Source organism: Vipera berus (assembly GCF_964194415.1).
Source record: "Vipera berus genome assembly, chromosome: 1".
Classification (NCBI taxonomy): Eukaryota; Metazoa; Chordata; class Lepidosauria; order Squamata; family Viperidae; genus Vipera; species Vipera berus.
The window spans coordinates 97,482,069-97,495,291 of record NC_138202.1 but is presented as its reverse complement, the minus strand read 5'-3'; the positions used below and the strand labels follow the sequence as shown (position 1 = coordinate 97,495,291).

Below are 13,223 nucleotides of genomic sequence, written 5' to 3'. Positions count from 1 at the left end.
TTTAAAAGAATGTTATATTCTAAGGGCAGATATCTTCCTTGAGCTACACATTGATCCCAGCTAACTCAAAAACTTTCCCAAAGGACTACAGAGTTGCAGGAAGTACAGAAGAGAGGGAAAACAGCTGGGACTGTCATTCCAGGCTCATAATGCAGAATTGGAATAAGGGTTACATCAGAAATCACTTCAGAGAAAATGTAGAATGCAGAGATATCATATCAATCACACTCCAGAGACCTCTATGATTATTTGGAGATCTAGCGGCATATGTTTTCTTTATACATAGAATGCCAGATATCTGCTATACTGTCTAAAATATTGATACATGGAGCTTTCAGTCTGATAGCCATGTCTTCTTTCTCTAAGTTACTTAATGGTAAAGTCCTCCAAAGGGCCTCTGAAATGTTGAAAGAGCATATATATCCCTTCTAATAACTTTATGAGATATCTTAGGGTGAGAGAAATAATTACGCTGATGGTTGAACTTCAGAATTTGAGCCAAAATCCACTCAGGACTGGTCCAACACTAACTGTAACATCTCACTGGCTATCCTCCTTGATAACATCATTCCCACATACTGATACAGAGCAGCAGGATTCCATGACCTAGGACATCGTATTCTCAACACAGAGTATGAGAGAATGGGTGAAGTCATTTGAGAACAGAAGAGATTTTCAGTTAAGACTATTTAGAAATGGAAGAACAAAGGATAAAGAAATCAAAAAGGAACGTCAACGTTGTACAGTGTATGACAAGGACAAGTTGATGCGGAAGTCACTGACTTTTTAAAAGCAGCTGTAGGAGATGACCAGGCTGAGCCCAAGGGAGGGAGTCAAATGTGTTATTTATCAGCCATGATTCTAAGTCCAGCCCACCTTGAATTCCTGGGACTGTTTTCTACCACCAATTTGCTTGGGCTGTTAGTAATTCAGATTCTGGTAGAGAGCTTAAGCTTGCAATACATATTTATACCCATTTTAATTGCCTGGATCTCCAGATTTCCCTGGAGCTTGACAGTAGCCTTCCAATTTCAATCGCTGACTATGGTAATAATAAATGATGATGGGAGATGAAGTCCAGTATCACTAGGAAGGAGAACATATACATGGCAACTGATTTGATAATACACTAGTAACCTTGTTCACAAGTATATACTAAACTCATGATCAGGAAGGAACCTTCCAAAGTGTTCTATTAATTGGGGCTGCCCTGGAACCTAAAATGCATTGACATACACTGAAGCAATTCCACATAGCTATTTTTTTTAAAAAAAATGTTCAATTAACTTGTCTGCTCCAACTTCAAAAACTTTTAGATTTCTGCCTCTATTAAGAATGAAGTGCTAGATAATGGAATAGGTCAAAAACAATTTTTTTAAAAGCCAACAACAAAAACCTCTAGCACTTGATTAAGAAAAAAAAAGTCTTTGTGTGATAGGATGAGGACTACTGAATACTGGTTCTAATTTTCAATCAATAGTTATTTCAAATCAGATCAGAGGCCATGAAAAAAGAAGCAAGATTACAGGAGATGGAAAGAATTACACATATACACCAACATACTAATATTGTTTATTCATACACTAGTACCACAGTCAGTGATTGTTTTCATTATTGTATTTGTTTGCCATTAACACATTATGATTCAATGCTATGTGGTTCTTTTGGTTTACTGCTTTTGCTATTGTTTTTCTGCTGCACACTGCTCGCACTGTTGGATTTGGGTGGCCCCATAAGTCCATACAATAAAATAATAAAACAAATTAAAAAAATCTCTTTGTCTCATAAATTCCCTTTTTGACAGCACTTTCTTTTGCAAACCACTATGTTATTTTTCAATTTACCATCCTCTTTCTTGTTCTCACTTGATTCATTCTTGCTTAATTCTCTTCCAATTAGTTCGTTTGCCTTTCAGTTCCTCTCTTTCCCCACTCTTTCTCTGACTCTTTCATAAGTAATTATACTTCATTACTTCATGTAGAGACAATTCTATTCTACTAGATTTTATTTAGCCATTTTCCTTCATTCACCCCTGCTGCATCATTACTTAATTAAATTTTATTTTGCCTTATTGTGTGGATTATTTATGCATTAGATTTAGATCTTTCTTTCTCTTTTTATCCCCATAAAATAATCATGTGACATGGACTGGGCTGAGTTAAACTAATTAGCCCACACATTTTTAGTATTTTTTATTTGCTATGCACTTCAATCTAAGATCTATAACAGCAACCTTATCAGATAGGTTGCACTGAGAGAATAGTTGGCTCAAATCTATCTGGTGAACTTCCGTGTGAGGATAGACTAGAACAGGGGTCAGCAACCTGAAACAGTGAAAGAGCCACTCAGAACCGGTTCCCTCACAAAAGGAAAAACTGGGGGCCGCAAAAAATATGTGCGCATGCACGTACATGCGCACAACAGGGTTTGACTGAAGAGTGGAGCCAAGGCGAGATATGCACCTACCCTGCATATTTGAATTGATTGGTTGAACTTTTTTAGTCCCACCTTTTTTTTTTTTGGACTGCACATGGCAGAGGACCGGGAGCCGCAGGAGACGGCTGAAAGAGCCGCATGTGGCTCCGGAGCCGCGGGTTGCAGACCTGTGGACTAGAACTTGGGTCTCCTTGCTCCTAGTCCAACATGTTGTCTATTCCACCACAGAAACTCTTAAAAATTAGAACTGTTTGTGTTACTTTTCTTTTGCCTTGGAAGCAATATTCTCTTAGATTACAATTGGAACCTATTCAGTGCTTTTTTTGTAAAAGAAAAAGGTGCCGGAACTCACACATGTCATACAACCCACCTTGCCTACCCTACAAGGTTCCATCCAAAAAAGGTGCCGGAACTCCGTTCTGAGCATTCTATGAGAAAAAAAGCCCTGAACCTATTGATAGGGGTATGTTTAGTAGGAAGTGTCACTAGAGAAATCAAGAACAGGGTAGGTAGAAGCTGTTGGTGCTCAATCAAATTACACTGGCAAAGGATTACTGAGGTTCCAAATATGCTATGAAAATAGCTTAAGTGCGTAGATTGTTGATGAAGATTGTAAATGAAACAATTTACAAAATTTGGGGTACTATACCCCCTCTTAATAGCTTATATTTCCTGCAAATTTGCTGCTACTTCTAATAAAACAAGCCAGCAACATTTCTAAGCAAAGATATGCTAGAAAATGGGGGGGGGGGGAAATTCTGTTTTTCACACTCCAGAATCAGGCTGGCTGTTCTTTGGACTTAAACAAGCTAAGGGTCCAGATATGAAGAAGGTTGGCCAGATTTTGCTCAGTACAACTGCTTATCATTTATGTAAACAAAGTAATGTTAATATGCAAGATATTGCAAAACGTCAGGTTAACTACCCCAGCTCTAAAAGGGTGCTGCATCATAAGAACAGATTGCATTGCTTTTGCTGTACCATTATCCTATCTTGAATACTTAATAAAATCCATGTCCCCTAAAAGCAACTATTTGTGCAGAAAAGATATAGCAGAACATTGAGATATGTTCAATGCATTGTGGCATTCTGTTAATGAAAAGTGGCAGAAGGAAGCAGAGCAGAGACAAGAGAATGTGGTCATCCAGCTATTTGTTTAGTAGCTCATCATTTTGAAGGCTGTGATCTGGTTTATTAACACACACTCAGATTTGAAAAGAAGTGGGGGAAGGAACAGCTGCCTGAGCTTTTCAGCACATTTCTGATGTGAATAGAGAGAAAACCGAGGTCCAGTTGAATAATGTGTTTGAGTTTCTGGGGAGCTCAGAATGAAATAGCTTCCTTACTCTGAACTGTGCCATCATTAATGTAATAATCTCATAAAAATTATATAGAAAGATTTCACAAGTTTTCACTGCATTATATATACCAAGCACAATCATTAACATACTTACCTACAATACTGATGATTCTCTGATACTGGGTTTTGCTTTATATTTCCCCAAAGAAAAACCTAATAGCTCTAAGACAGGTGATAAGAAACAGAATTTATCCCAAAAACCAAATATCTCTATTCAATCTCTTCTCCCTTAGACAAAGAGAGTGTCACACCAGGAGCCAGGCTTCCAAAAGAGACAATTTGGCTCATGTAGGAGAACCACTTTAAGGGATCTCCTTCTACAAGGCCCCCCTCCCCACCAAGGTTTCGAAATACTGTCATTTAAATGTAAATGACAATAAACCCGACTAAATAGATTTGACTCATCATTTATTTTTTTTTGGAGGGGGGAGATAACCATAGTAAAGGGTAGCCCTTAGCTTCCTCAAAAGTTATTGATTACTGCTCTGCAAGAATTATTTTGCTGCCTCACATGGTTCTCAAAATGGATGAAGCTACAACCATCTAAAGTTGCCTTCAGGGAAGACGAGCAACATATAAGATGAATGAAAATGAATGAATGAATGAATAAATAAATAAATTGCAGGCACTCCCTAATGGAAACATTGTAGAGTATAAGCTACATCTTTCTAACCGATGGGACAAAGGTTTTTTTTTCATTCCCATTTATATCCCGCCCTTCTCCGAAGACTCAGGGCGGCTTACAATCTAAGAAGCACAAATCAATGTGCTTAGCAATAGCCTTCATTCTATGTATATACCTGCTTATTAGGGCTTTCGCCCCCCCCAGCGGCATTTTTACAAAGTCAGCTTATTGCCCCCAACAATCTGGGTCCTCATTTTACCTACCTCGGAAGGATGGAAGGCTGAGTCAATCTTGAGCCTGGTGGAACGCGAACCTGCACTAATTGCAGGCAGCTGGTGTTACTTAAGGAGGCATTAGCTCACTGCTCCACCAAGTTATAGCATGTATCTCATCAGCTTGCTAATCATCTAGCCAACATCTTTCCCCTTGGTTTGAGCTACATTCAGGGAACTAGCTGTGCACAGCAATATCATTCTCCACGTGGGGAGACCCATGTCAATACACCTTTGTGTGGACTCACCGTGGATGCAAAAAAGATGTAGAATGTTGCTTTCAACATGTCGCTAATGGCCTAAGTTGAAGTGAGAGGTTAGTTCATCATAGAGGAATATGATCCTGTCTTCAAATATAGAGAAATACTTGGTGATTCTGCACCAAGTGTCCCACCAAATGAAGTGAAGATGCATCCTAGCAAAAGGGCTTGGTTGATGGCCTTGAAGGACAGGAGGAAGAGCCAACTAGAAAGGCAATGGTCAGATAAGCAGGGCTTGAGCCTAGACCAAGAAATTAACTTGAGAAAATTGTTCCAGGAAGTTCACAGGAAGGGGGTGCAGGGGAGAAGAATGTTCAGACTTGCAAGATTCTGTTATCATAGCTGTTACAATAAAAGTAGCCCTGACCTATAGGGCATTGGCTTTTTAATCTAGTCTATCTTGTAGGGCTGATAATTACACATACCATCTCTATGATTCTACGTAAGCCGACCTTTTATAGCTTAGTGTTATATGTTAAACAGACAATTATGGTTCTTTTAGCACATTGTGGTTTTAAAAATCCAGGCTTGATAATACATTAACCAAGGCTTATTTTGGACTGATCCATTGCTTTGACTTAGTAGATTTCATTCTTTGATAAACATAGGGAAAGAGGAAAATATCTGATAAAAGTAATGCAACACAAAGCAAAATAAGGAAGTGGCTAATTTGCAACACATGTTATCGTTTTAAGGTGGATAAACATATGTTAAGTAATGCCTTTTTTTCCTACTAACTCTCTTTTGGCATAAGATGACAGATAATTAGTTTACTCTGCTCCTCTGGTGAAAGAAAAATTCACTATTTGACTCCTGTCACTTGACCTTTCTGTATGCTGGTATACAAAGGCATTTTCTGACATTAGTTTTCAAACTAATTTTGGAACTTTCAGGAAAATATTGTTCTTTGTGGGCATTGGTTTGATTATGTGTGTGTGTGTGTGTGTGTGTGTGTGTGTGTGTGTGTGTGTGTGTGTGTGTGTGTAATCTTACATAATCCTTTCTTTTTCTTCAAGTAAAGCAGATTTATGTTTTTCAATCCCATTAATTTATTTCATCCTTTGAATATGTGAATGATTTTAGGTTATTTATTTCAATTCATTCTTATAATGGACTTGCAATCTTGCAACATCAGAGCAGAAATTTCATTTGAATCCCCCTCCCCCAGCCCCAGTCTTCCTTCTCTTTGAAATTAGAGCTTGGTTTGGCAAATGCCACGGAGGACGGATAGAAGTCCAGCTCAAATCCTTTCTCTCTCCCATGCTGGACCGGAGGAATTAGAGTTTTTATTACCAGCCACAGAGCATCGGTTTACCACCACAGCTGGTGTCCAAGCATGCAGCACCAATGTAATCATGTGGCATAAAAAAAATAAATGTAGACTGAATTTTCAACAAAAATTAGATTGCTTTTCAAATGAGCTTGTGAAATTTTATGCAAATCACATTTTTTTCCTCAAGGAAGAATAACAAAATAATAGAGTTGGAAGGGACCTTGGAGGTCTTCTAGTCCAACCCTCTGCTCAGACAGTAAGCCCTATACTATTTCAGACAAATGTTTGTCCAATCTCTTCTTTAAAACTTCCAGTGTTGGAGCATTCACAACTTCTGGAGGCAAGTTGTTCCACTGATTAATTGTTCTAACCATCAGGAAATTTCTTCTTAATTCTAAGTTCCTTGAATTCTCTTCATACACTACTGCTCCACTACATAGTTTCTCTTCTCAACCCTTTCTTTAAGAATCCTTTTAGAAGTAGGGCATTTTGTTCCTTAAAAGTCTTCTCTATAAAGCCAAAATTACTAAAACCCCATCTGACTTCTCTTTTCTCAGAATCTGAGCAGAAATAAGAGAATAAATATATTTAATAAAGTATATTAGCAAATAATCCCAATTTCTCCCAAGGCTTTGAGAATTAATTGTCCAAAAAGGATTTCATTGTAAATGAGAAATTATTATGCAATTATTGTACAGCTTTCTGTAAAGTGCTCTTACTTCTCTCTTAAATCACCCATCCACCCTTTTTTAAGTTCCCAGAATTATAGACATGGGGCTGCAATCTTACATCCACTTACTTAGGAATAAATTATGACTCCAATAGGATTTACCAATGAAAAGATATATTTAACATCAACATGAAATTCTTAATACAAAAAATCCAAATGCCTACTGTCAGGTTTTGCGAACTTTAGTGACTAATAATACTGAATGTAGTGAAGACTGAATCTAATTAATGTCAATTCCCTCTGCATTATTAAAATTAAATTGTATAAAAAAAAACCTTTATGTAAACAACATCTTAACTGCAACATTAAAGGTAGTAATACAGTCTCGAACTAGAGGGAATATCTGGAATATACCTCCAACATTACTGTACATAAAATATACAGTTTTTAAGTATTTCTTAATAATGTGTTTAGATTAAACATTATAAAATGAAGTGGATCTAAATCAATTGGGACCATTACATTTTTATCTACTTAAGGAAGTCTGAAATTGTTTAAATCTAAAAAAAAACTACCTTGCAAGCTAATTAGCTTAATGGCTGCTCTGATTAATTGAACTTTTATTACTTTTAAAACTAATTGTACGCTATATTTTCAAAAGCTACTAAAGAAAAGCTTTGCATACAAACATGACCACCTCACTGGAAAACAGACTCTAACTTGATCTCTTGTTAAGAACATTCTGTTCCACCACCAAGCTAAAGCATTGCTTGATCATTTTCCTTAGACTTCCTTGTGAGTTTTCCTAAAGACAAAGGGGAATACTGGCTACGTCCCCAGTCCCCTCCCTAAAGGGCTACTAGTTTCAAACTGGAGAACAATTTCTCTCACAGTGGCAGAAAATGTAACATGCTTAGACTTCTCTCCCTATAAGCGCGGTAAATGGTAGAAATACAAAAAAAGAAAAAGGTCACTTACCCTCTTTAGCCACGTGAAGTGTTTGTAAATATTAATCTCACTATCCATGCTTCGGGCCCATTGCAAAGATCTTCCCTTGGTTCACAGCAATTTTAGCTCCGTTATGGAAAAACACAAACTCTTCTTGGCTCCCCTCTCCCTTCCAGCTCCTAGCTAGCAGAACGTCTGCACCTCTCTGACTTTAATATGTCCTTCAGGCTTATTCCAAACTTTTCTACCGTACTATGTTTATACACAACTGTATAAACTTCAGGCTGCATTCCCCACCTCCTCTACTAGCAGCATCTGGCTTTTTTTAAAGAGGAGATCAGTCATCAACAGGCTCCCATATCGTTCTAAAAACATCAAAAGATACCTAAAGCCAAACAGACTCAGAAAGAGAAGAAAAAGACGGGAGCTTCCGTGAACTTGCTGCGAAGTCTGCAGCAAGAGTGTTTAAAGTAACCAGCTAAAAATTGCCAGGCTGTCATAGAGAAACTATTTTCAAGTAATGCCTTCTCTAGCTTTCTGTTTCAAGAGTGGCTGGAACTCATTACCCCCAAGACCCTCTTATTTCCTGTCTCAGTTTTTTACACTGTGTTTATCGGAAGAGTCTTCAGAGTCCCAGTTTATTTCAGGCTGGCTTTAGCCTAAAAATAAGCCCTGCTCTTGAGAATTGTTAGTAGCTCCCTTCTCACAAACACTTGGAAAGTGACTTTGTCTCTGTAATGCCAAGTATTCCACACTTGGTTGTTGCTTTTAGTGCGGGGGATGAATGAGCATATCTCAAATTCATAACTCAACATTCTTTTCATTCACTCTTACTGCAGTTGAAAACTGCATAGCCCTGCAGCCCTCAAGCCAGACTGTGATCACGTGAGATTACAGGGCTGAGAGTGGATTCCTTCTTGTAGTTTTGATGTGTCCCTTTCATCTTCTCTGCAAAACCACTAGCTTTAGCTTTTGATTCATTCAAAGTAACCTTGGATGAAAATATTAATAGAGAAAAATAACCACACACTCTCCTTAGCACTAAGCAGTTACGCTCTGTGCATCAGCCGAGGGTGCTAATTGAAGCAAAGTTTATAAAATCTGAAATTTTCAGTTGATTTGACCAAGATTGTGTATTTACTTATTTACTTTATTTTGTGGAAACATAGGAAATGCCTTATTCCAAGTCAACCTTTGATCCATCTTGCTTAATACTGCCTTCAGTGATTGACAGCAAGTTTCCAAGATTTCAAGGCCTTCTCCAGAGCTGCTGGAGGTGTCTAAATATTAATCTTTTGCATGTAAGGTTAGTAGCTGTATAACTAAGCTACTCTTCTCTACTAATGGAATGCTTCTAAAATATTGGTAAATATGGTGTAGACCAGGTGTGGACCCCCGGTCTGTGGACCAGGATCGGGCCATGGCATGCCAGCAACTGGGCCTGCACAAACAAGCAAAGCCCCATCCGCAGGGTGCAGGCAGCACACAAAACCACGCATCCTCTGGTCCATAGAAAAACCTTTCCACAGAACCCCAAAGGTTAGGGAACTCTGGTATAGACCACTAAAATATGATAATGCCTGCTGCTATCTGATCAGAATGGTGACTTTTTGCTATGGGGGAGTGCATCAGAAGTTGACTGCATATCGGTAGTTAACTACAGAAATTAAAGTCTCACAGCAATACCTTTGTTTAAGGGGAGGAACTATATACCAATGAAACAGATGTTCACTTATGGAATTATGGCTATTCAAAGCATCGTTTACTATGTGTATCACCTATGATAAATTTAAGGACCCTACTTCCAACTAATAAAAGTTTGTTGCAGGACCCACTTTGCGTCGGTCACTGGGACCAAAAGTTTATTCTTCCAAGCTTTCATGCTTGTGCTGGAACCCATCATAAGGGAACTGCTCTCTCTCCAGAATATGTGCACTGGGCTGTTCTATGGGTTGTATTTATATGGTTCCTGGTTGTGTGCAGCTTTTAGTTGTTAGTTAGGATGTTGTTGGTGCCCAGTGCAAATATTCTGGAGAGAGAGAAGTTCCCTGAAGATGGGCTCCAGCATGCTTGTGAAAGCTTGGAAGAACCCACCTTTGGTTCTGGTGATCAACTCAGATTGGATCCTGTAACAAAATTTGTTCATCCAGTCCATTTAAGAATCAAGCTTTTTGACCTCAAATGCAGTAATACTTGAAATAGCAGTGTTCTATGACATAATCTAGATTGGGTGGTTGAAGTTGAAAGGGAGCATTCAAACTAGTAATTTAATACACTTATTAAGCAGAAAAGTATAACTCTGCTGTTACCATTTATTTTATTTTTTTACAATATTTTGTTGTTTCATCATTTATTGCACTAACCATCTTAGATGACTTCATCTTGAAAGGGAAATAAAAACATTAAATCGTTCATCAGACAGATGTTCAATTAATCAGGACAGTAAATGTATAACACATATGCAGATGGATCGGTAAGAGTTTTCTTTGAGACTACAGATTGTGCTTCCCATTTCAAAAATCCGTTTGCAGACAATTCAGTTAGCCTGAAAGTTATCAATTCAAGTAGACTATCAACCCTTATAAAATATTACCACCTATTATGTAATAATATATATTCTGGGGACCACTGAGAATCTAATTGAGGGGTCTTCAAACTTGGCCCTTTTATGACTTGTGGACTTCAACTCCCAGAAATCCTGAGCCAGCCATGTGTCCCATTTTAAACCTAGAGAATTGTTCCAACATTTTTTTCTTTCCCAAATTCTAATATGAAAGTCATATATTATTCTGCATGTCTTCTACATCCTCATTTGTGAGTAATATCTCAAAACATTTCAGTAAAAGCAGAACCTCACATTTCCCCTATATGTAAGAGGAATGGCCAAGAAGTAGAAAAGTAGTATTATCATTTTCTGTCTATGTAGAATCCCAGTAACAGGGGAGAACCCAAACAGGTTCTAGAATGAAAATCAGTAGCATTATGCTCTGATTTGTTCGTCTGAACTATTTCTTTAATTTTAATCATTGTAGCATAGCTAATCAAGTTCCCTTCTCAGGGTAAATGTACTTCCCCTATACTGCTTGTAATACAGAATGAGTTCAGAACGTTCTGAGTGGCAAAGCGTGTTTTCCATTGTCCCAACCCTTATAAATATGTTACTGAATCCAGGTCTTCCTACCTAGAGAAGAAAGTCTCCGGCTAGGAAGTAAGAAGAGCTGAAAGGGAGACTCTCCTGCATGCCAGCTCAAATACTGACTCATTTGAACACTACTTTCATGGACAAAACCAGCATATTTAAAAGATTCCACATACCTATTTCTGATTCACTGACCTCCTCCAGGTTTCACATAACAGAACCTTGATCCCCTCATTGTTCTTCTTCACTACAAAGGAACTGAAACTTCCACAGACTTTAATCCAACCCTCCTCCTCATGGTTAGGAATGTTGACAAAGTACATTCCAGTGAATCACATGCCACCTTGTTACCTGCCTCTTAGTTTTCAGGTCACAATAGAACTCTGGCCCCAGGTAGTTTGGAGAAAGAGACAAACAGTGAAACACTGAACAAACAATGTTCCTTAAATGGGTGAGGAACTTCAATAAACTTCCTTTCTACCTGTTCACTTGTTCTGCTCAGGATACAAGAAAAGTAATTATTTTCAATTTTGAAATCTGGTGACATCTATTAGTTGCTCTTACTTACAACTATAGGATGCCACCGAACAGGGATGGCTGTCTCCTCACTTGGTACGTTGATTTAATACTGTGCTTTTGTTTAGAAGAGCGTTGTGGCCATTTCTCCATGCCAGAAAACAAAAGTAAACTGTCAGTATACATACTGCTTGCAACTTCCTGGAACAAAATCTCAAGAGTTAACCCTTGAGTTCATAAATCCAGTAAGTGTTAAGTAAGTCCCTCCCTTTCCTTTGAAGTTTAAATCTGTGCTCTAAATACACACACATAAACAGATGTCTCAATGTATTAATGAACTCCTTCATAGAACTGATTTTATTTTACTGCCTCTTTTTAGTTTCTCTTATAATGGCTTTGGAAATTATGTTCTGAGGATTCTCTTGAGCATTTCCTAATGTAGCTTTTTTTTTCCAAAACACATTAACACCAACACCATCGTAATATCACAATCAAATATCAGGAGAAATTAGAATCCACCTAGAGGAGGGGACACGGGGATGGCGAAAGGACAGCAGGGCTGCTCTGGCCAAATGCTAAGGTAGGACTTCCCTCAGACCCTTCCTCCCTCTCATTATAATCTTCCTTCCTTCCTTTTCCTCTTTTCTTCTTTTTCCTTCCCTCGTTATTCTTCCTTCCACTCTTTCCTTCTTTTTGTTTGTCTTTCCTCCTTCCCTTTCTCCTTCTTGGATGCTCAAATGCAAAAGGGGAAACATTTCTCGATGCTTCCTTGCCTTGTGATCAAAGGCCACGTTTGCTAGTAGTCTGTGGCCACTTGAAAGACTGAGAATAAACCAGGCTCAGTTTATCCCATGCTTGCATTTAGTGGAGGTGTCCGCAAACAACAGTACAGCAAAACTGTCAAAATGGTGGCTGTGATAGCTGACCAGAGCTCCACTGTTTTTTATGCGCAACAGCTTTAGCATTTAGGAACAGAGGTAAGTTAGTTGCTTTTCTATTCATACATAATCCTTAAAAGAGCTCTCCTGTAGGGACTATGCTATGGTCTAATTCAGACTGGAAATATAGCAAAGGAAAATATTTTCCCCCACTCTGCTTTGTCCTGTTTTCCCCACTGGAAATGGCTGATTGCAACACACAAGGAGGGGATACTTTCCTAAGAGTTCACAATTCAAGAATACCAATGTTAACTTGGATTGCCAATAAAGTCCTGTCTGTTACAAAAGAGAACACAAAATTGCTTTCTCCTTTGAGCCCAAGTCTCAATGGATCCAGGATTGAAGCAGAACTGCCTGAACTGGGGCATCTCCAACCAAGTTGCCTTTCCTTCCTTCCTTCCTTCCTTCCTTCCTTCCTTCCTTCCTTCCTTCCTTCCTTCCTTCCTTCCTTCCTTCCTTCCTTCCTTCCTTCCCTTCCTTCCTTCCTTCCTCCCTCCCTCCCTCCCTCCCTTGTACTTCTCATCTCTTTCCTTCCTCCACACTCAGAAAGGGGTGATGGGAGGGGGACAGATTGCCAGAACTGCCGGTCTCATGCTGCCATCTGCCGTCGCTATCCCACGTGGGCAGGCGGGGCTGGTCCCGGTGAAAGGGAAGCCTCGTGGCTACAAGGCTAGGTCAGCGAGGGAGCCATGGAAGTGCTGGTGGGAGGGGGTGGCGCTGATCTACAACCTGGCTGCGTCCATCAAAGCCAGAATGCACTCAGCCTTAGATACATGGGGCAGCCTT

At 38.9% G+C, this 13,223-nt stretch overlaps 1 protein-coding gene across 6 annotated transcripts in view; it reads right to left on the bottom strand.

Moving 5' to 3' along the window:
• Window positions 1-8,272, bottom strand: part of PPFIBP2 (PPFIA binding protein 2) — an 88,352-nt gene extending 80,080 nt beyond the window's left edge. For 2 of the 6 annotated variants that reach the window (XM_081324070.1, XM_081324075.1), the window contains exons 1-2: window positions 8,230-8,272; window positions 7,875-7,949 (exon numbers count right to left, since the gene is read on the bottom strand). In XM_081324070.1, coding sequence (XP_081180196.1) covers window positions 7,875-7,922 — 48 coding nt within the window. In that variant the 5' untranslated portion in view covers window positions 7,923-7,949; window positions 8,230-8,272. Of the gene's footprint in view, window positions 1-7,874 lie in introns of all 6 variants that reach the window. The other 4 variants (XM_081324072.1, XM_081324071.1, XM_081324073.1 and 1 more) reach the window with 4 other exon arrangements.
• Window positions 8,273-13,223: the final 4,951 nt, after the last annotated feature.